At 44.6% G+C, this 23215-nt stretch overlaps 2 protein-coding genes across 2 annotated transcripts; one reads left to right on the top strand and one right to left on the bottom strand.

Moving 5' to 3' along the window:
• Nucleotides 1–6833: 6833 nt before the first annotated feature.
• On the bottom strand, nucleotides 6834–9044 carry NDUFA8 (NADH:ubiquinone oxidoreductase subunit A8). Its single transcript, XM_082327205.1, has 4 exons — nucleotides 8925–9044; nucleotides 8660–8823; nucleotides 7566–7731; nucleotides 6834–7081 (listed from the first exon to the last, which is right to left on the bottom strand). Exons 1-4 carry the CDS (start codon nucleotides 8973–8975, stop codon nucleotides 6944–6946), a joined length of 519 nt encoding a protein of 172 aa, XP_082183331.1. The 5' UTR covers nucleotides 8976–9044; the 3' UTR covers nucleotides 6834–6943.
• Nucleotides 9045–9134: 90 nt separating this feature from the next.
• On the top strand, nucleotides 9135–22718 carry MORN5 (MORN repeat containing 5; the record flags this gene model as incomplete). The annotated part of the gene is made up of 5 exons (XM_082327512.1): nucleotides 9135–9181; nucleotides 9253–9400; nucleotides 9712–9823; nucleotides 10743–10874; nucleotides 22639–22718. 5 exons carry the CDS (start codon nucleotides 9135–9137, stop codon nucleotides 22716–22718), a joined length of 519 nt encoding a protein of 172 aa, XP_082183638.1.
• Nucleotides 22719–23215: the final 497 nt, after the last annotated feature.

Here is a 23215-nt window from a genome sequence, read left to right as displayed (position 1 = left end):
TCTCCTCTGCGGTTGACACAAGCTGAACTCTACAGGGTAACGTAAGGATGCGCATCAGAAAGTGAAAATGTCAACAAAGAGCAAATAAATCCTGCAGGCTATTGTCACTGCTCAAGCTTGAAGAAACGCAGAAAGGCAACATACAGAGAAAGGAGCAAGGAAGCGGCTTATATTTTTGATCAAATGATCTGCTACCAGCAACACAGAGATGGAGAGTGGCTTTGTGAAAATGTGTTAGCGTGCCTCTGACAGACCTCCTTCCTAAAAGAGCACGCCGCTGACGTAGCCAGAATCGCTCTGGTTTGTTTCCTAGCAAAAAGCACAAGAAAGCAGAAACCTCCACTTATTAACTGTTAATCATCTAGAGTGCAGCACCTTCATAGTTTCATTGTAATTAGCCAGACTAGGAAATCTTCAAAAGGATTCCTCCAGCGGGGTCCCAGACTCAGATTATGTCATGCCGCAAACACAACATCCCACAACTGGTTTCACTCATGGTTAGAAGCAACAGAGGCTCTGAGCGAGCGACGATGGGGAGCAGAGCGGGGTTTGCAAGGATGAGCGCTGTGCACGGGTGCTGCACGTGTCCGGGGGACGTTCGCTCCGGTAACCACCTCCCTCGCTCCTTGGCCCCCTGGACGCAGCCGTTCCCACACCTCTGCCACCGCTGCAAGGCAGGGCTCAGAGCTGGAAGCGGGGTGTTGCCCTGATGATCTCTGAGAGGCGGGAGAGACCCGTGGTGTTCAGACTTGGGAAATACCCTTCCAAGACTGCTCAGAGTGACACTTCTCGTCTCCCATCCCTCAGACGGTGAGAGCTCCAGCTGCCTTCCCGATCACCGAGCTGTCTGCCTGCCGGCGTGCTTACGGAGGGCAGAAGGGGCAGAGGCTGTAGAGGAAAGTGTTTCAAACAGCAGGCAGCTGCCGGACTGAGCGACGAGGGCAGGGTGATGGGCCCGCCACTTCTCTCCCCAGCCGCACACCCTCGCTGTGCCTGCTCCTACGGCCCGCGCCGGGGAAGGAGAGCAGCGCTCGGCCGCGGCTCCCCCCCAGAGATGGGTCTGCGCCTGCCGTGGCCGCGCAGAGCTTCCCCTAAAGATTCCTCTAAGGCGTTTTACAAGGACAAAGACAAGTAAACAAGCAGAGAGTGCTCCGTTGGGTGGAACCACCCCATCGCACGGAGGAGCCAGGGCAGAGAGGGAAGTGACATGCCCCAAGGCCACACAATGAGAGGGCGACGGGCAGGAAAGGGAAGCCGGGTTGACTGTCCCCCAGTGCAGGGCTCTGCCCTCCGGGCCACGCTACTCCTGTATTGCTCCTTCTTTCCCCTCTGCAAGATGCCGGTGTAAAAGGCAGAAAACACACACATGAAAGCCTGTAACAATAAAGAGCCCAATAACTGGTAGTAAGACCCCAGCAGCTGTAAGGAGCCAAAAGCTTCTTGGAGGGGGTTGGATGGAAGCTGAGTTTCCCTCCCTGCTTGTATTGTATTTCTTTCCTCTGCCAAAATGTGCTTCCTGAGTCTTGGGCAGAGCTCTCCGCTGCTGACCCTCACCTTCCTCTGTTTAGCCTGGAGCGCAGGCTGGCCACGAGCGCCGAGGCCGCGCCTGGGGACCGGCAGAGCCTCCCGCTGCCTGCACATGGCCAGGGTCAGGCCCGCTGTCAGCCGCTTCCTGCGAACCAAAGCCAAGTCGGGCCACACCTGACCGCGTCCCGCAGGAGCAGCCGGGCCCGGCCGAGCCGCGGGAGTCTGGAGAGAGCCGCTGGGGACAGGAGGGGCGGGGGGGGGGACGGTTACAATCGATGGGATTCCCGTCGAAGGGCTCCATCCAGTCCTTTTCTCCCAAAGATGGGTCAGGTTCCGCTCCGCGCACAGCTGTAAATGGGAGGCAGCGAGAAGAAAGCAGAGGTCAGACGGTGCTCTAACCAAAGGGGTAATTCTGACTCCATTAAAATTCTCGCTCCCGTTTGCATGGAAGCAGAAGGCTGTGCTACTACTTATAAAGAGCTGAACCACCCTCAGGGTGACTCATAGCCCTTAACAGAGCTGCCACGCTGATTTCACAAATATTAGAGCAGTGCCTCAGAGTCAGTGTTTTGTACGGTTTAACCTATCAACTTGGGAGCAGACCCATAGCTCTTTTATAAAGCTCCCCTTCCCTGTATTTTATTTCCATTCTTGGTGCCAGAATCGGAGCCAAAGCCGAGCTTAACAAAGCAACAGGCATGGCCATTCTTCCCAGCCCTCATTTCCCCTGGTGAGAAGGGAAAAATTAATTTAAACCCTATCAAAACAGCAAAAGCTGTTCGCCATTTTGTGCTGCAGAACACAGCGTGAACGAAACACTCGCTTGAACCATCTGCATTTGCCAGCCCAGAGCACAGGAACACGCAGGTTGGAATCCTTTTGTTCAGGCATCTGCAACAGACAAACGTGATCTAAACCGTTTCACAGGCGGCGAGGGCAGAAGCAACGGGGAGATGCTTGGGATGCAGGCAAGATAGAAGAGCTTTTACCATATTAAATGCTCTCATTTCTTGTCTTTGAGCCCTTATTCCTGGATCCAGTCAGGTACAGCAAAGCTCTTCATGTCCCAGCAGCTTCTGCTGTGTCCCAGCCCAGTGATAGCCCGGAGCAGCTCTCAGCCAGCCAGGCGGACTCGGAGCAGGCAGGCGATGCGCTCTCCTCATTGCCTGCCCTCGCTGCATTGCTCTCGGCAAGCACAGACACCACACGCAAGAGGAACCTGCACCCATGCATGCGTGAGGCTTGCCAAAGCTTTTGAAACACGTGTAAGGGAGCGGAGGGACTTGTCCTTGAAGCAGAAAACCAAACCCAGGAATAACCCCTGCACCGCCGAGGGAGCTGTGCTGCTGACCTGCCGTTGGGGTCTGGGAAGCATCCCCCTCTCAGCATCTGCTTCTGCTTGATGGGCTGATTTACTGCCTTAACATCCACAACACCACCACAGAGTTTTTGCTTCTAGTTTGCTGTTCTGTATTTTCTCAGATCTCCTCTCTTCGCCAAAGTACTATGTGCACCACACTCACCCACGCAGGTGTCTTAGGACAGGCTCAGACCAAGTCCCCGGCTAGAACGATTCACATGGAAAACCATAGCCATAAAACTATTAACAGAAGGGCAAGGTTACATTATTAAGACCATTTGGTAAGGTCATATCTATTCCCAATAAAAAGAAATAATGCATTTTTACATTAAGTTAAATACTGCCATTAACCTGCTTCCCGTGTTTGCCTGTCACGCTGCTAGCACTGGCCCCAGGTTCAGACTCATCCCGCTCTCTGCAGCACCAGGGACACCCCTTTCTGGATTCAGAGAAGCAAAGACGACCTACACTGGGATTTCCCAACCACCTCCATCTGCTTTGGCTCTGCCTTAACTTCCTTAGGTCACATCAAATGTGATCGAGGTGATAGGAGCGTTTTCAAACTGTTTTTCTTCCTCTTCTGACTTCATACTGAATTCAAGAGTTTTGATATGTAGGAAACATCAAGCTGATGATTTTGTAGCAGAGACAAAGCATCTGATCGAGTTGCTATTAGCAATACTGAAGTAGGCTTAGGACTTTCATGATGGCAAAATCTTCACACGGATGCCCAAGATCAGCTTAATGCAGCCACAAGAGGGAGTCTTGAATCTCCTATTAATACCCAGATGGATTCTAGTTGCAGAACGCTTGTAGTGCAAGAGCACACAGCAAGCTTTCAAAAGGATTTCACAAAGTTACCCTGAGCTCCAAATTTCTTCTCTGGCTTTATAGGACTATCCTTGTTCTGAAGGTAAAGGTTATTTAATATTATGAATCCTTGGTATAAATATGCAGGGCTTGTGCTTTTTTTTGGGGGGGGGGGGGGGGGGGGGCAGAATTCCCTTATTTATCCATTCTAGAACCATATTACAATTGAAGGCAGAGGAAGAGGAGTGCGCGAATGGTTTTTGCCCTAACCACTCAGCTTACAACTGCTTGCAAGGCTGGTTTCACCTGAACTGACTCCTGCGAGTCTCTTTTTTAGCAGGGATGATAAGATGGATAATATGACACGCACCAGAATTATGGCACTCGCAAGAGAGTTAAATAAAAGCAGTTGCTTCCCACCCCTTGCTCAGATTTGGTGGCTGTAAGCAGCGTGGGAGCTGCTGTCGGACTCCGGGCCTTTCTGGCTCCCAGTACGCCTTCTCCAGCCCTTTTGCCTCGGGAGCTAAGCAGAACCATTCGAGACCAGGGTACGTCAAAACTGCCAGGTGCCTCGGAGGGGGACCTCCTCTCCAGAAAGATGCTGTCATGCTAGTGCCGCACAATTCCGCTGCACCAGGAATGCACGCTCCTACCTCACTGAGGTTAGAAATTACGTTAGGATTTTACTCTTCCCATCCATAATCTGAAAGAACGGAGCAGGTTCTGCCTAATCTAACCCATGGTGTGGCAAGCTACCATGACACTGGCTTAACATTTTGTTAATTTGACCCGTGATTAGAAGCTCTGGCAGAGCTAAGAGCCTACAACATAACAAATAACACTTCTCACATCGCCAGTAAAATATCTGCGTTGAATCTGTACACATCTGTTCTCCATCTGCCAAAAAAACGACAAGATACATTCCCCCAAAAACACTTTTATGGTCTTTACTCAATCTTGACATTCACTTGTTCTAAAGTTTCCAAGAAAATGTTACAGCTCCAAAGGGGGCATCTATGTTTGAGTGAAGCCACACAACGATTTTGAACAGAAAGAGCTACGTACAGGCACTGCTCGAAGCACCAAGAAGCAGACCTCTAGCAGCACGTTTTTGCAGATTCGGCCAAGAGATAAAGCCAAGAAGCAATTATCTCAAAGAGGTTAATGAAAGAAGTGCTCACAGTACAGCTGAATTCTACTTGACTTTATCACTTCATTGTCCTCTGCTGTTCTCTTTTGTACATTCACCTGCCCACTCCTGCTTGAAACTGAGGAGAATCTAGGCCAGCAGACAGTTAATTCTGACGTTAAACGCGGTCAGTGCATCATTACTGGATCAACCGCCTCTGACCCAAGAGGCAGTAGATTCAGCTGTCATGAAGCACATGAACAATCTTAAACCTTTGAGGCTGCAGCATAAATCACTATTTTCTTTTGCTTACAGTACTAGCCAACTTAAGGGTGGGGTTCATAAAAGGCTGTTTAAAAAAACCTGCCCTCCTATTTATGCATGTCATTCTTTTCAGAAGCAATTTAATGGGAAAAATACTCTTTAATTTTGATTAGGGGCTGACTACCGGAATGCCCATGCCTGGATATTCGAAAGCAGATGTTCAGCAGTGCAATGTTTCATACATTGCGCTGACAATAGTAAGTTATTAGCAAAACATAGTAATATCTAAAAAGTCTTTCTGTGAGGTTGCCTATTGGAGTGGGTCAGCAACAAAAGATCAGACGTGACACGTGTTAACATCCCAGAACAATTTATCCTCTGCTTGGGCCAAACCTCATTTCACTCACTCAGCTGAACACAATTAGACCTCAAGCTTGTCCTAATTTCAGTCTCTGCAGAAGAGAGGTTATCTTTCTTCAGTAATACGTGGCTGCTCCAAAACGCTGGCAGCGATCTGGAAGGAGAAACTGCAAAGGTGCCCACCACCTCATAGGTTCAGACAAGGAGCCGCTAAGACAGGATGATATGTACGTTAAAATGCAAACACGCATGCCGTAGCACCTGCTTGGAGTTTCAGTCAACACACCCAAGCAGGAGGTAGCAAGAACCCATCAGCCACACACGCCATGAGCTATTTTTAGATAAACGTTATACCATTTTCCCTCTAGCTCCATGGATCAGTAACATAGGCTGCAGCTACAGACCCACTGCAGTTTCATCTTACCCCAAACAGGGATGGTAAATCTTCAGATCCTAGTAAAGGCTAGGCTACTCAAGGAGCAAAGCAGTATTTGCTACAGCTCAGGCTCCACAATCTGGCCCAGAGAAAGCTAAACTGCACACGGCTTCGTGAAAACAAGTTAATTTTTTCTGACCCTTGTAATAAGGTTCTTGCTATTGGGTGGAAGTAGAAGAAAGACTAGATCTACCTCCTATGAAACATATGACTTTCAGATATTGTAGAAAAGATAAAGAAAGCTGATTTACTCCTCTATCAAAAATATCACAGTGAAACAACGGTAAGGGCCTTGAGACAGAGGACAAGCCACCTTCTTACACTGCTTAATGGGACAGGAAGATCCTTTAGTAGGTAATTTTTCTTTAAAGCTGTTGAAAATTTAGTGTGATTTTTCTGATGAAGTAGCTTGTGTTCCCCCCCTCCAAAAAAAAAAAAAAAAAAAAGGAAGAAAGGAAGCCGCTAACCTAGCTGCATGAGGAATGAGTAGCTGCTAAGTAGAACAAGGATCTTTACGTCAGAAACAGTACTGACCTCATACCTAGCAAAAAACAGATTCAGACTTGCTCCAAGACAAATTTTAGGTTAAACATTTACAGAAGGAGTCTCTTGGAAAAAAAAATGCACAATTATCAGTTGCAAGACTAAGGGAAGACATTAACAACTTGTTTGTTCTCAAAGTTTCCTTGACCCAAGTGACAGTGTTCTCAATAAGTAAATAAAGTCTCACGCCAGTTTTTGATTGTTTGAAGCAGTAGTCGAAGCCTCAGGCTACATTTATACATCTCTCGGACAAGCCTGGTAGCCACTATCAAGCAACTGACATTACGAGTGTCAAGATGGTCCCAAAGGCTACAGACTGCAGAGAGCACCGTGCAAAACAGGGAGATGCATTTTTTTAGTTGCTATGATGTGCGAGTATTTTTAAAGAAGTCTGCCAAGCCATGTAACGGTCTGGGGTTCTTTAATCATTAAAGTTATACCCAACGCATACTGGACAATATACATTCAGAAGCAATACATCTTTGCACTTTAGTTACAGCGCAGTCTGCCCACTTTACCAGGACCAGAAAAAGAGCCTACTGCCAAACGGAGAAGGCTTCAGCTCTCCTTCAATGGGTGGGTTTGGCTCTGGTCTAGGTCTAGAGTGATAGGCATTCTCAGGCATAGGACGGTCCGTCTTCACTTTCGTAACCTGGAAAAAAAGAAAAAGAAGAAATGATACGACTTCTCACAGCGTTTAATAGAAAAAGCTAGATTGAGTCAGAACTCAAAGGAAGAACTACCAAGAAGTACCAAAGAACAGTAAGGACACATTGTTGATCTGATGACAGCTCCTATCTCCAGCGTACTTTAAAAAAAGGAGGGGAAGGGCATTTCACTCATAACTACAGAGTAGTTCTACATGTGTGAGAGCTTCGCTCCCAAAGGAAAGGTCTCTGCACTAGGAAAAGCCAAAAAGTAAGAGCAAGTGGTGCTAAGAAAAGTGCAAGTCTTCTGGGAAAGCAACCCTGGAGAACGCTGACAGAGTCTTGACTTCAAGTAAAGTCCACAAGCCTCCAGTGTTGAGTTCACGAATCACCTTCTGGCTGGGAGAAGAGTTTAGACCCAGTCTGGAGAAAACGCTCCTAAGAAGGAGAGAAGAACCTGACTATCCAATCGAAAAGGCACGCAGTTACCTTAGAGAGCTCTCCCAGATCAGGCCTCACCCAACCCAACTTCTCCAGCACACAGTTATCAAATACTGCCTGCTGCTTTCGGCATCGACGGAGCTCCTGCAAGTTGGTATAGTCAATGCACGTCCAGTACTCAGTAAATGGCTCCGCACAGTGCGTCTTAATCTTCCTGTAAGAGAAAGAAAATAGCTAGCAAGTGTCGTAGCTTTAATGTTTTTCTCTCTTACTCATTCAAACTTTAACTTGTGATAAAGTGTTTTTGTAGTTTCAAGTTCTCAAGAACACCTCAAGCCTTCAGAGAAGTCAATATTTGAAGCATCACTAAACAGAACTTGATACCAATACCAGTAAAATTTGTACCACTGTAGCTACAAGTGAGGACAGCAACAACTTAACCAATACGTGGAAGATATTCTTGCTAGGTAGGTGTACACAGCTCCTCCACGTGGGATGCTTGTTTTGCTAAGTAATGTAGCGTACACTACACAATGCTCTAATGACTCCAAATTAATTTGGTGTCTTAAGAAGACACGCTCAGGACAGAGGTTTCTGATTACTAGCTGCTATACTGGAAATGGACAGCTTTAGGCTAATTAAACTAGGCCTTTTGCTAGCAACTTAAGAATGTGATACTGGCACATGCCTCCATCTACATTTTTGGTCACAAGAGGTAAACTGCGTGCCTACTGCCCAGCAGCATGCCCGCGAAACAGAGCGCGGGCAGTGCAAAGCTTAGGCCAGGTTCCTGGACCTCCTAGCACAGATGCAAGGCGCAGAAGCCGCCCGCCTTCCACCCGCCCAGCGCTCCTTGGGCAACCTAACAGAACCCTGCGCCAGTTTCTCTGGAGCAGAGGCCAGGGAGCTTCTAAATTCACGTGTAAATAAATAAAACGGGCACGGCCCCTGTCCCCGAGAGTTAAACTTTATGAAGCAAGAATAAAGACTCTGAAGGCCGTGACGGCGGCGGCGTTTTTAACTAAACCCAGCGACTGCCAGCGCTCGAATAACGAGGCTCGGCAAGGACGCAGGGCACCGGCAGGTCCCGAAGCGCCCCAGGGCGGAGGACGGGCCCGGGCGGCCGCCGCGGCGCCGCTCACCTGAAGAAGTCGAGGGCGCACTGGTTGACCTGGCGGCCCTCCCGCAGGCACCTCCGCGGGTCCTTCTCCTCCCAGCGGCACAGCATGAACTCCTTGTTGGGGCGGTCGCACTGCGCGCCGTAGTGGTGGGCCGCGGCCTTCAGCACGGCCGAGCTGACCGTCACCTGCAGCGGGGCAGAGCGGCAATGGGGGCGGCCCGCCTCGGCGCCGGCCCGCCGCGCTGCCCCGCGGGGGAAGGGCCCGGTGGCGGCGGGCGCTCACTCACCTCCTGCACGTCGAGCTCCTCCAGGGAGGGCACCTGCAGGGAGCCGGGCATGGCGGCCCCGCTCTCCTTGAGCTCCCCTCAGCGCCCGCCCGCCACCGCGCAAGCGCCGCCGCCGGCGGGGCGGGGAACGCGCGTGCGCGGCGGCGCCGCTTTACGTCCCCGCGGCGTGGTTGCCATGGCGACGTGGCCGCGCCGTCGGGGCGGGCCGCCATGGAGGCGGCGGGCGGCCGGTACAGCGGGGGCAGCGTGAGGGGCAGGTGGGCCCGGCGGGGCGAGGGGGGCCCGGGGGTGCCCGTCCCGCCCTCCCCAACCGCCCTGTCTCTTCCAGGATGGAGGGAGAGGGCTCCTACACGCTGCCGACGGGCACCGAGTACCGGGGGGCGCTGAAGGACGGGATGTTCCACGGCGAGGGAGAGCTGCTGTTCCCCAACGGCGGCAGATACCGGGCGGTCTGGCACCGCGGGGTGCCCACGCAGGTACCCCGGGCCTCGCCCCGAGGGGACCCCGCCACCGCGGAGCGGAGACGGTTTGGGGTGAAACGAGCGGATTTCGGAGCCAAGCCAATTTTCCGTCCCCTCGGCGGCGTCCCGCAGCCGAACGTGTGAGGGCGAGGCTGCTCGTGGCCCGGCAGCTCGCGGCCGCGGTTCCCAACGCTCCTCAAACCCGAGCAGAGCCACGCGCGTGCTCTGCTCCGCTCCCGCGCGGTTTTGGCAGCGGGAACGCTGCCTTGTTCGTACTCAATCCATCCATCATGTTTATTAACTCTCTGCTTGAACATGTTTTGCAGGGGAAATACACTTTTGCAGATGGTCTCGAATACAAAGATAAAAAATGGCATTACTGTGATGGCTACGACAGAAGATTTTATACAGAAATCTGTTCTGGTCTTAAACCAGCAGGTACTGAATTGCATTTGCGATCCTAAGAGTCTGGAAGGAATTAAACTAACAACTTTGCTTAAGAAAGATTAATTTGGCTACATGAGTAACATGGAGCAGAAATGCTCTGGCTAATTTCAGGACCTGACCATACGACGCTGCCAGAAGAATGCTGACACCACTTTCCACCAGCACAGCGCAGGATGCAGCATTACATCCACCGCGTGGTCTCCTCTTGAGTGATGACCTGCAGGACAGGGCTTTGCTATCTACAGCTTTTGATATCCCGATTAACCCTTTTATACGTTTCGCCTTCACTGCATTAGCAGTGTCCTTTTAATATAGAAAAGTTGAGCAAAAGCAATTACTTTACATCCAGGACATCAAATAAAGTTTGAATGCGTCTGTCCCACATAGCTTTTTAGTGGATACCAAAATAAACATTTCTGTCTAGTCTATATTTTTGCTAAAGACTTTTATAATATTATTATTTGTCTGTAGTCGAAAGGTGAAAAGATTTACAAGGAACGAGTAAAATATGTAACATAATACATAAAATGCTCTTCTTTACACATAGAATATTTTAGTGATGACATGTAGTTCTGTGAGGCCAGCAAGACTCTCCTGGCCCCATTTTGGAGTTTGGGGTCATATTTGTAATGTTAGCTTAGTGGGCTGAATCACAGGACCACGAATGAGGAAATCAAAGCGATATCTTTTTATCACACACTTTTTGTGTATGGATTTTTCTGTTTTCATTTTCTCCATCTGCAAAATTGGCAAAATGTTTTATAAAATTTATTGTAAGGTAACTTCATTGTTTTTATAGCAAATGCCATGGAGATGTAATATTTGTCAGTTATCTTGATCAAAGGCACAAATGCAAAATAAAAAAAAAAAAGGCAAAATAAAGCAAACCCTTTGGTTTTTTTTTCTTCAGATGTTTCTCAGCTTACAAATCTGGATCCTCCCAAGAAAATTCCAGAAGGATGTTACGACTGTGGTGAGGGATTCTATAATCCTGAAACCAGAGTTATCGTTGACTACAAACTCAGGTTTCTGAGAAACGCAGGTATGATTAACTTCTGCAAGGTAAACTAAGAAACTAAGATCAGTTTATTTGTCATGTCTTCTAGGATGCGGGATTAAAGGTAAAACATAAAAAAGTCCATGGTTTGGTTCTGTTGTCGCTGAGCTAAAATATTTTTTACTTGTTTATTTTTTTATCAGCGATTTATGTATCCCCAGAGTTATATAAATCATATTTTGCAAAATTACAATGAAGTATTCCCAAGCAGATATGAATAAATATATTTTATTACCGTTTGGTATGTTAATCTCAGGAAAATCTTCAATCTCTTCCATTACGATCTCCAGCAAGGGAGTGGTTGTAAGGTGTACATCATTGAACCTGAAAGCTAATAAACTTGGTGTTGTGAACCAGCAAAGTGCTTAAGCATGTGCTTATCCCTACATGTTAGAATAGTCCCATTTTGTTGAAATGAGTCTTAGGGCTATGTTTAAATACCATGCTGAACAGGAAACTTTCTTGTCGCCTTGGAGAGCTGTTTTGAGTAGAGTCTGGCACATACAGGGTCTCGGGGATAGGTCCCCAAATTAATAAGCCTTGGGGAAAATTAGTTCTCATCAAGCCAAAAGAGAAACTTTTCAAATTAAAAACACACAGAAGATCCCCAAACAGTTGACACTGGGATAACTCAAAAAATGTCATCTGACCTAAAACAAACGCTTTGTGTTCTGGTTATTTAACCTTTGTGTCTATCACCTTTTTAGTGCAGAATTTTTTTAAATGAAAATGATTTCTGAAAGCAACCACCCACCCCACTTTTTTTTCCCCCCCAAATGTCCAAATTGCAAGACCTGGTTTTTCTAGAAGATAGAACATTTCATTTTCAGTGTGCCACAGTTTAACAGTTTTGTTGCTTGGAAACTCCATTTTTCAGCAAATTTACTATTTGTTGAAAAAAATTCTGCTCAGCTCTACTTTCAAGAGCTTTTATAAGTATGCACTGTGATATTGGAGGAGGGAAGTGAAGGGGGGGGTTAAATGAATTGGAGATACCATCTGCTATAAAATATACCCTATGATACATGGCCTGTTTTATAAACGTTGAATAAAAACTGATCTAGATTATTACAAATGGCATTGATCCAAAATACTGGAATGCAGTGGGCCTACTGATGAGGAAGATAAGCAACATGCTTTCCAAAAACACAGGAACCTACACAGATTAGTACAGGAGGGAACGCCTTGGAATTCAATTTATTGTTTTTTAATCTGTTCTTTGAACTCATTGTCCTTTATGACATTTATCTCAAACCCTACAAATTATATCAATCAATATTCGCTGACCAGACCAGCGCGGCGTGCAGTCTGACGGAGTGGTTGGAGATGTGCTTTGTGTGGCCGTTCCATTGAGAGCCCTGCACACAAAGTAAAACTTGTTGATGTGAGTGTGAAGAAGGAATGTGTCATGTAGGCCAGACCCTTCCTCTCAAGAACATGAACACAATTGAAAAACCCGGCACTTGTTCAACATCAGAGGAACTCTTACCGCCCCAGGAGAGATGATTCAGGGCACAAGGCCACTGCAGTAAAGAAAAAAAAATTTAAAAAAACCCAGCTGTAAGCAGAAGAAACTGAGGAAGAGGCTGGGATGACAGGGAACAGATCCAGAATTACGCCATTATAGGTTGGGCAGGAAGGAGCAGGAAAACCTCCAGGCTTCCAGCCAAGTCTTGAAAGCATCAAAAGCAGATGGTAGGAAGCATTCAGGAAGTTCTTACAACAGCTTGACAGGTTTACCAAAGTGACACTATCTTCCTCAGGTCTGGCAGCAGGCTTTCAGAATACTCCAGTTCTCACCTTTCACCCTGGCCCTATTATGAAGCAATTTCTGATTGTTTCTCGGCTGTTTGTGAAAGAGGGCAAGGAAGCGCACAGCCTTGGCGCTGACGTGCCTCCAAACTGGCAGCGTCTAGGTACCATTCCAGAAGAGAAGAAAATAGACGCCATTTGAAACTACTGAGTCTGCTTCCACCACTTCTTTGTCAAGATGAGTGGATGTAGAGTACCGTAGAGACTGCCGTTAAATTTGGCAAGCCTTGCATTTCACTAGCGTGGAGGTCTGATACTCATTTACTTGAAGAACTCTTACTGTTAAAGCAGTGCAAAGGCCCATCATGAAAACATAATCAGGCCCAGGGAATGAAATGACAGCAACAGTTTTGTTATACGTTTTTATCTAGCAAAGTTTTCCAAATTCTCATTACAGTCTTGCAGTTATTACTCCGTCCTTAAACCTCTGTTTCCTCAGGGATGCTCAAATTTCTCTTGATTCTCCATGTGCTCTTCAATCTTTTCTTTTTTCCAGTATTGCGAAGTACGCAAAATTGGACACATAAATAAGAATGGGAATGCTCATTTGTAAGCAGATACGTTGTTTATTTTGAATAGATACTAGGACTAGACTCCTGTTTCACTAGGACTATTACTATTTTTTTTCTTTCCAGAAATAGGACTCCTGGCACCTTTGTAACAGTGTTTGGTCAATAGAAAGATGGGAAGATTTCCCAATTTTTCAGTGAAAAGTAGAAAATATATGATGTTATGTTTAATGCAAAGCAGGGAGGTACAAGAAGAGCGGTCACGTTCAGGTTTCAGGACCCTGAATATCAGACAAGCCCATAGCTTTCAAAGAGAAAATACCGTCAAAAATAGAAATTTTGTTCTACTGAAATGGAAGAGATTATAGGAGATTGCCTGGGTCACCTCGCTTTTGATGACAAGCAAAGATATTTCTGACGAAAATTGCTCTGTTTCTCCTGCGGTTCTGCCAAGGATGGGATAAATAATATAAAACATGCTTTTGCTCTTCGTAATATGAGAATATTTGTGCTACTACTTTCATACTCCATCTTCAGGTTTAATTAGTATGTGTATGGTGCACAGGGTAGCTTCCCATACTGCAGTCAGCATTACCTGAAATATATGCATCTCTTCGTATAACATCAAGAGCAAGAAGACACAAAGCCTGCCTTTATGCTAAAAGCCCGGTCAGGTAACTGAATTAACATGCATGTTATTAAGAGCAGGATTTGGCCCAGAAAACCAGGACAAGTGTCTTATTAAGAGGAGAGGTTTTGGTGTTGCTGCAATCCCAAACCAGACAGCAATCAGCTTAGGATTTCTACAAGCCTGAAAGTCTTGTAAAAAGCAGCAGTAAAATCCTGCTGCTTCAGGAATCATTATGAGCTGAAAAGGTCAAGATTCAAGAACATTATTTTATTATAGTTTAGAAAAGTCTGGGGTTAGAGCGCCTGAGGTTCCTCGGTTGTGAGGCTGACCCAACTCCACAGGCAGGGGTGTGAAGCCAGTTTAACTCTAAGCCTTAGTAATCACAGGCTGAGAGTTTCCTCACGTTGTTACCTTGGGATGAAGGTTCTCATGCTTGATCTGAAAGAATTTAGAGGCAAAATTTTTTGGAAAGTCAGCAGCGATGTATTCATCCCTTTCAGGTTTATCCAAGTATGCAAATCCGTGAGGTAAATCTCTCCTACATTTAGACTTTTTTTTTTGTCCTACAACTCAGATTTGACTTGCACCAAGTGCTTTTTGGGAAATGCAGACTTTGACTTGTCTGAAAAATGTAGTTGAGAACCAGAGCCATAACCACTCAATAATTACGCAGGGTAATATTTCTGTACCTACCCTCATGTACCCCAAACACATGCAGATGTTTGCGTGCTCTTTCTCATAAACTACTGGAGAACTGGGTGTGGGATGAGGACCTGGCAATTTTTCAGGCCTGGAGTATTTCTGGAAAAAAGACAGCAAGTTTAACTTAAAGTCGACTGTGGTGCAGGAAAAAAGATTGACTGCACTTAGGACTCATGCACGGAGCTTTATTCCCTGTCCTTCTTTGAAATTGCCCATTCTGATGCTGGAGGGAGTGGATGAACAGTCTGATTCCAGGCTAGTCCCTAGTCATTGCCTAAGAATGTAAGAGTTGTTTTGGCAGATGCCCTTAGCAATGGAGAGGAAAGCCCCAGCAATACACATACAGAGGGAATATAGTATTTTTGTTCAAATGAATTTAGCTTCCCATAGATTTAAATGTCTACTTGTAACGCAGGACCATTTAATCTTTTGTACATTTGTTTCTTTTTTATTTGACTTAAGATACTGAATTTAGATGAGGTTTAGTTCCTACATATTGAAACTCTTAAAAGCTCTTCAAATAATTGTTCTTTGGATACTTGTTAAGCTAAAGAAATCAGTTTTGATCGGCAGTAAAAGTTCATGCTATTTTAAGTGCAATGCTATAGCTATTTTCTGTTGTATATTTAATCATTTTGAATTATATGTCATGTAAAAGATTTTAGCTCTGGGGCATTTGCCAGATGGCTGATTCTGCATTTCACACAACAAAAGAAATAATGTTTGTGTAAAGCTCTTAAAAATAGTTGGTAATCAGTATATTCTACAACGAATAGGATCCAGACCTGTTTGGAAAAAAACCCCAGCTTTTGCAGAAATTAATTTAGAGGATTTGGTCTCTACCTCTGGGCTCTGAACAAAACAAATTGTGTCTATTGTTTGCTGATTTTTTAACATTTAGCAAGTTAACTGAATTGTAAATTTTACTCATTTTTATGTTAAATGCCGTTTATTGCAATCCATTGATCTTTTTCTCTTTACTTTGGCTGACAAACTTATTTCTGAAAACAGGGTTTTGTAAACAGAGAGCCAATACTGCTCTCCCTTTACACAAGTAGAGCACACGAACGTGAGTAGCCCTTTGCTTTTCTTGCAACAGCCGGAGTGCTTGTCCTTTTTACTGCTAACTCCTCTTTCTGGCCTCTCTGATTCATATTCCACCACAATACCAATGCAAAAAATGTTTTCTTTCTCCACGATGGCACTCAGCTTGTTTTCTTTGCCCATAAGGCTCTACGCAAGTCCATACAAATTCACCTTTTGGTCTTGACTCCTCTGTCTCCCATATACGTTTTTCTCTTGTGTCTAGTCCCGGGACATAGGTTTTCTGCCCGTTTTCATACAATTCCAGTTTGCTGGTACTTGCTTTCCAGACTCACTGCCTCTATGATAGTCAGAAGATTTGAAAAGTATTACATTAAGAGGAAGGTTAGAAATTTATATTATTATATAAAGAATATTATAACTCTCTCACCTGGATCTCCAGGTGTCTCCTGTCTATCTCTTCTTATTTTTTAGTTAGATAGATAGCTTTTGTCCTGCTGTGAGAGCTTTGGACCTAAATAATCTTCAATGCTTAACAAATAAATTAGTTGAGGAGCCAGATCTTAGAAGGAGGAGAGGCAGAATGTTAGCAAGTATCAAACTGGGGACCGCTGAGTGGGCAAGGCAAATGAATGAATATTGAAGTGAAGATGGCAGAAGGAAATTGAGTCTACTTCATTCAAAGAGAAGATCCCAGACTCCTACGAGAAGTAGCTTCATGTCTATTCTTATTCTACCCTAAACACTTTTTAAAATGTTGGACCAATTCTCCTACCCATCATATGCTCTTTTCCTATCTTCTTATACAGAAATGTGTTAAGATCAGGCACATTTTAAATGCCATTGCAAAATGCAGACTTATTGTGTCTTTCTCAGTGTCAGTCTGCTGAGGTGACGGAGATAGAGACCCCTCATCTGTGTAACCAAGAAAATATTTTTAGATTAAATTTGGCTTACATGTTTTAATATAAAATATCCTCTATTCAGTAAAATAGATTATGAACCAGTGTGATTTATATTCAATGCTATAACGAACCATCATAATATTAATATATGCATCATGGTGTAGATTATTACAGTAATTTCAGTAGCTATAGCTTTTGCAGATATATTGTTCCTTGTGGTTTCCTGGTCTTAAAATACTTATCGTTTTGAAAACTGTGAAAGTTTCAGTTCCAAATAGTGGCATGCCAAGAATAACAACTTTGTGTGCTAGCCATCCCATTGTGAATCCATTAGATAGGGTATACAGAAGTCTTACATGCACTTATATTCAACTATACAGTTCACGTGAAAACAAGTTTTACAAGAGATGGAAAGTTCATTTGGGGGCCATTTTGGAATTACAGTAATTAAAAGTAAATGGAAGGGTGAGAATTTGTGGGTGGAAGCAAAGGTTAATTGAAAACACATTTTCCATTTTCTTGCCAGCCTTGATGTTGGTGGGGTCAGGTGCGGTAAGGAAAGTGGTGCTAGGGACCCGGAGGGGGCAGTGGAAATGAAAGGGGTGTGCCAGGCAGAATCCAGGGCTGAGATGCTATCACATGTGATTGTAATTGTGTAGTGGAAGAACATGATAAACTGCGCTGCGGGTGCTGGGAGGAGTCAGGCATGCGAAAGAATTAAACGATATTGTTGTTTACAATGGTCCGTGTGTGCCTGGCCCTCTGCAAACAGAGGAAACTCAGCTCTTGTTCAAGGATTGTCTCGTGTAAACACACCCTCTTACAGACCCGACGGAGGCACATACCAGGGCACCTCTACGTCCCTCCTTGCTCACATGGCCTTTAACAGAAGGAGAGTGAGCGAAGGGACGATGCCCACTCACCTCTGGTCCCAACTTGCCTTTGGGCAGAGGAGGGAGCCAAGAATCTGAATTTTGGAGTGCATCAGGGAGTGCAACAGGCCTCCAGTGCAGACAAAGCCTTTAAGACACCAGGAACGATTACAGCTACGAAGTGCAGCACGAAGACCTAACACAAGTCAGACAAGGTTTTTAAGGTGAACAATGTAGTTTTTTCCCTGTGTAAGCCACTAAGTATTCTAATTTCAACGCAGTACATCTTCCTGGCGCGCCTCTAGGTGGTTTCCTGGGAAAGCATTAGTTAAGAGGGCAAATCCGGAAGCCTACGCGACAATACTGCTGTTTGCTGACAGTCTCCGCTCTGCATCGCGGCAGACACCTAAGCATGCAGAGTCCTAAGAAGTCCCTCACAGCTGAGGTTTCCGTAAGCAACACAGAAATGCGATAGCTAGAAGCAAACAATTCTAAACTTTGCAATATGCATTTAATATAGGAAGATTAAATGCACCTAAATTACAGTGTATTTTCAAGTCATCCCTTGGAAGCACCCTGAAGCAAGCCCACCCTGTATTTTCAGCTGTTTTTAATCCCAGTTGAGAGATAAATCTGGAGCGCATAGTTGGGGAAATCTCTTCTGCCACTACTTTTAGACTGAACATTGAAAATTAGACAAGTGGTTTCAGTTTGCAGAGATGCTGAGCAGAAATCCACTAAGTAAGTGGGCTGCAGTTTGAGCTCACCATGGAAGACACCTGACAGCATTTTTGACAGACACCTCTTTGGACTTTGCTGGCGTTTGGAGCTTCCCCTAAAGCCACCCAAAATGAGGAAGAAACTTGCAAAGCAGTATTTGTTGAGAAGAACTAATTTTGAAACGGGCTACTTACAGGAACACGGGGTGACCAACAGATTTAGTTGGGTCTTATTCACCTAAAAAGACTCTATCCAAACTGACCTGTTGACTGTGTAGGCAGTGTCCAACAGTGGATCAGTAGGACTTGCACCCCTGGTTAATCATCTGCTGTGGGCAGATGCTGTTTCTGGGGATCAGTCGTGCAGGTGGCTACCAGGGCTGGCTCCGTATGCCTCTGCCTGCTTAATGAAAACAGCCTGAATTAATTACAAAAATAAAAGAGAAGCTACCCCAGTTTGGGCTGGCTGAGGATCTGACCCACGATATTCAAAATATATTTTGTGGGTGCTAGAAAACTGATCTTATTTTTGATTGAGGTGCAAGAAAATAATTCAAAAAAATCAGCCCATACTTACATATATTCTAACAGCTCATCCGTTAAGATCTCTCACTATCTCTCTCCATTTCAGGATTTCAATGGTATGTCATGATAATAGTCATTATATTTCACTAACTTTGGAAGAAATAACTTGTTAACATTTACTAACTGGAGAGGGATACACCAGATTGCAATAAAATTTTCAGACAAAGCTTTTTTTCTTTACCTTCAAATATCGACACGGTTAGTCCTGTTTCAGCAAAGTCTGTTCCATGAATGTTTATTCTACTGAGGAAAATCTAAAAAAATGGATAAACTTTTAAAGATAAATACGCTGACACAAAATTCAGCACACATGAAGAACCCCATACTACCTAATTGTGCACAGGGTGATAATTTACCACTGATTAAAGAGTTTGTATTTTTTTCAAATCTTTTTTAAAGGGAAAATTACTTCTGAAGGTGAAGATGTGCTTAGACAATCATATTAACATATTCAAACAATTGCAATTTGCAAAATAGTAATTACAACTCACTATCTGGTAGCATTAATCAAACTTCAAGGTTTAATTCCATTTTAAATATTGATGAAATGTGATTCTCCAATCTAACCCTGGTGTTGCAGGGTTATGGAAGCAGCCAGTGACAGAAAAAGAGGAACGTGTAGTTAACAAGCAGCTGCCACAAAGAAGGATCGGCATCTGTGATTTAAATTGTTAGCTGCACAGTCAGGTAGAGTGTAAAAAGGGTAGTCAAGAGGCTGTTAAGTCCATTGCTGCCAATTACTAACAATCAGGGAGGAGCTTTAAGACTTGTTCAGTACAATAAACCCAGTTTGTCTTGTTTCAGGGGTTACTACTGAAGAGGTTGCAGCTGCACTGATTCAAATAGCCCTAAAACTACAGTAATTATCAACCAGTCTTCTTTAGTGTAGCAAAAGTATGTTTTACCATAGCTTAACTCTTTACATTCTAATATTTCCCTGCCTCTTCTCGCATAGCTAGCCCTCGATGAGCCATTCTCATCTCGGGGTTTGTGGGTCTTCTCGCTATGCTGGATCAATTCTTTCGTTTCCCCTTACCTAGACCAAGGACCAGTAGCACGGTACGCTGGCTTGGATGGCAGTTCTAGCGATTTGCTTTAGGTTATTTTTGGGAATATTGAGTCCTTACATCTATTTTTCCTTTTCATACACAAAGTTGAAATTCATATAGCACATTCAGTTTTTACATCTGATTAAACTATATGCAAGTTAAGCCGTGCTTATGAACATGTATTTAATTTGCATGGGATCAGATCACTGCACGAACAGAGACATTTTGGGACAGGTCCGGGGAGGCTAAAATCCTTAGAGCACCCTGCCTTGGGTGCTTTCCTAGGAGACCAGGAAACCCAGAGTGCAGAAGGAAAGACTCTAGGCAAACCAAGGGTATGTTGGGAAGCTGTTATACGAAGCCAAGCGAGCAGCTGCCTTTCTTAGTGCTGGTACCCGTGATGCTCAGCGAGGTGAGTGCTGTGATTTCTCACTGGGAAGGCAGGCTGATTATTTCTAGTCCTCAGGTGAGCCACGTCTATCTGTACCCAAATAGGAGCTAGAGGGTGGTGATGCATAGCATGTGTAAGTTTTGTTTATTCCTTCACCAGGGCAGAAATAGACAAAGTTTCATTTTTGTGCAATTATTACACGCTCAGATCAACTATTTTTTTAGTTAAGGCGATTCCAGCTGAAATCACCGAGCTACCCAGGCTGGACAATATCTGTTATAGCCGAGGCGCACGTGATCACGTCGTTACCGTGCCGGAACACCTAGTGCATAGAACAAAAGCCAGCACATTGATTACGGCTTTGATGTTGTTTTTAAGAAAGCTTAAGGACCACATTTGCATTCCTGCTGCAGCCCTCAGTGGAATCTCTGCCTCTGTAACGATTGCGTGGTCTTTAAGTAAGATTCAGTGCTCATCTTTTTAATTTCCCTTTTAGCATATTTTTCAGCATTTATTTTCTCCTAGTTTATACCCAAATAAGAAATGTGCCATTAAGAGGGTATTTTGTTATGGACCTATTGATTCATAGGCATAGGGAATAAAAAAGAGATCATGTCAGTGAAGCACGGAAAGAGCTGAACTTAGCTGTTCCACCCAAATGGTGCCCCGTTTCCAGCCGTTAAAGCAAGGCTAAGGCTGAGCTGTTGGAACAATGGCAGTACGAGCCTGTTCTCCAACCATTCACGCTCACTCGCCACCAAAACCGAGCTTTTGCAAGCCAGCACCCTCCAGTGGGAAATGAGAACAGGGTCAGTAGGCACAAGCCAGCGCTTTGTCTGGAAACCAGTGACTGTACGCAAAGAGCAAACTGGAGAGCAGGCTCTAAGGGAAACCCTCCTGTGATTCACTGGCCTTTCTGACTACTGGTTGCCAAGGGTGGCAGACGGGTGCTGCCGTTCAGACAAGGGACAAATGCCTTGGCACAGGCTTTACTTCAGCCTGCTTTCGCCAGGATGCCAACAGAGCTGCGTGTGAGCTGCACCTTAGGAGGAGCAAAGGCCTGCACTCAACTCGCTCGGCCAGGAATGAGAAAAAGCAGAGGGTAGCATGAAAAAAAAGGAAGAAAAAAAAGAAAGACAAAGCGGACGATTCAAAACCCACTGCAATCAATAAGATATTAACCCTAAGCTTGAAGACACGTACACCAGACCTAATTTGTCACATGCCCTTCTGTGAACTTCACTTAGATCAGCACAACTTCATTCCCAGCACCTTCCTACCTTTTGCATTTCAAATACTACTATGTCGCGTTAACTTAAAAGTCCAACTCTACAGTCAAAAGATCTCCATGAAAATTTGACTCCTTACAAGCAACACGCTTCCTCCTCAACCTATTTTGTCCGACCTGAGCAGGGCGCGCAGCTGTGCAGGGCAGCTGTGCAGATACGTGGCATTACGTGCTGTGCCAAGCCACGGTCGCAGTGCTGGCACCCCAGCCCCCTCCGCTCCAGCCTTCTGCCGTCATCCCTTCCTTCAGGTCGTAAGGGCTGCTACAAACCCCTTAAAATTTAGATGGAGGCAGGTTAGATGCACACATCACAAGCAGCTAATGTGAATTTGTTAAGACAGTGGTAACCACAAGAAGCAGCTCTAATACATTTCATTTATATAAAAATAAACGCAGATATTGTTTTAAGTAATACTTTGATTTTTCCCAAGGCTTTTTGAAGTTTGTTTTTCCTGGTCTGCTACACAGATCTCTCTTCCCCTACACAAACACAAAAGAAAAGGCTGCAGAACACTTTTTGGAGACAAGACTATTGAAATCCCTGGAATTAAGAAGCCACAACTTAACATTTGCCAACTTATTTTTTTGTAATCATACAGAAAATTTCTATTCAAACTTTGCTGGACAGTTGTTTTTCCCTACATTTTTTTTTTTCTTTCCACACTGTCATTATGCTCTGAGAATAAATATGACAGACATGAGTACTAACAAGGGACACAGAAGATGGTCTAAAATACGTCCATCAATCAGCCACTATATCAGCTTATCAATACTTGTCAGAATGTACATTTCAAAAACAGCCCTGAAAGAAAGGCTGGAAGACAAGAACCTAGGTTTTGCCTATAGATTTTTCTTTACCTTCACTTTTCATAAACCAACGAGCAACACAGACATAGTATTTAAAAAATGTGTATCTTCATTTCTGATAGTTTCACCACATCTCCTGCACATCTCCTGCCGAAAAGGCAAAACCCAAAATATATACGTATAAATCTCATAGTTCCGCCGAAGCTAATCTTATCAAACAGACAAACAGATCCAGTACCTCCTGCCTTGACAAATTCCAACACAACAGCACACAATCTTTTTAAGAAACAAAAAAAAATGTGTTCTAAGAGATGCCAATGGCTAAAAATAGATGTATTTCTCAAAGGAAAAATTGCTTGTTTGAGCTGGGCCCTAGTGATGCAAAGAGCAGATCTGACATGGAGATATTTGGCGTTCTCTTTCTCTCCCTTTCAGATGACGATGAGCATGAATGGATCGTTCGGACCTGCCGGAAAGCTTGGGATGAAACAATTGAACATAAACCGAAAGCATGAAGACAGTTTTTGCTAGACGATTATATTCCAGAGCAGGTAATCTGATTCACAAGAAATCTAATTTGTCCTTGTGGATTTGTCTCACCCTTTCCCTCTACAGGAATATAATCTTTTTGTCATCTTTGTCAGCACAAATAAAAATGGAAATAATCATTTAATCAGTCATGCTGAGAAAAAGCCATGGAAAAAAAGCAGACTGTACGCACAGTAATATTCCTGAGAGGTGTGTAGGGTAGTATATATACACGTTATTAAGCCTGAAAACAATTTGTTAAAAAGAGTGCCTCAGATTCAGTGTTGAAGTCATTCAAATCCATCTTAATCAACATTATTTTCCCAGATTTTAGTTAGCTGTCCTGGTGAATTCCTTTCCTCTCTTTTTGCTCAGTACTTTGATATTGATTGATCATTGTAATAATGTACACCAGAGGTATTCTTTAATGACTGGTTTGCTAACTAGGAAATTATATCCATTTACTACGAACGTTTGTTGAACT

Source organism: Platalea leucorodia (assembly GCF_965183815.1).
Source record: "Platalea leucorodia genome assembly, chromosome: 15".
Lineage (NCBI taxonomy): Eukaryota > Metazoa > Chordata > Aves > Pelecaniformes > Threskiornithidae > Platalea > Platalea leucorodia.
Note: the sequence above shows the minus strand (reverse complement) of the source record. Positions and strands in the feature narration are given on the sequence as shown.

Excerpts from the sequence above, each read along its gene's own strand:
- NDUFA8 (XM_082327205.1), bottom strand. The coding sequence starts at position 8,975 with ATGCCCGGCTCCCTGCAGGTGCCCTCCCTGGAGGAGCTCGACGTGCAG. Across the intron at positions 7,732-8,659 it reads TGCGCCCTCGACTTCTTCAG|GAAGATTAAGACGCACTGTG; the intron begins GTGAGCGGCGCC and ends TTTCTCTTACAG. Across the intron at positions 7,082-7,565 it reads ATCTGGGAGAGCTCTCTAAG|GTTACGAAAGTGAAGACGGA; the intron begins GTAACTGCGTGC and ends CTTTTTTTCCAG.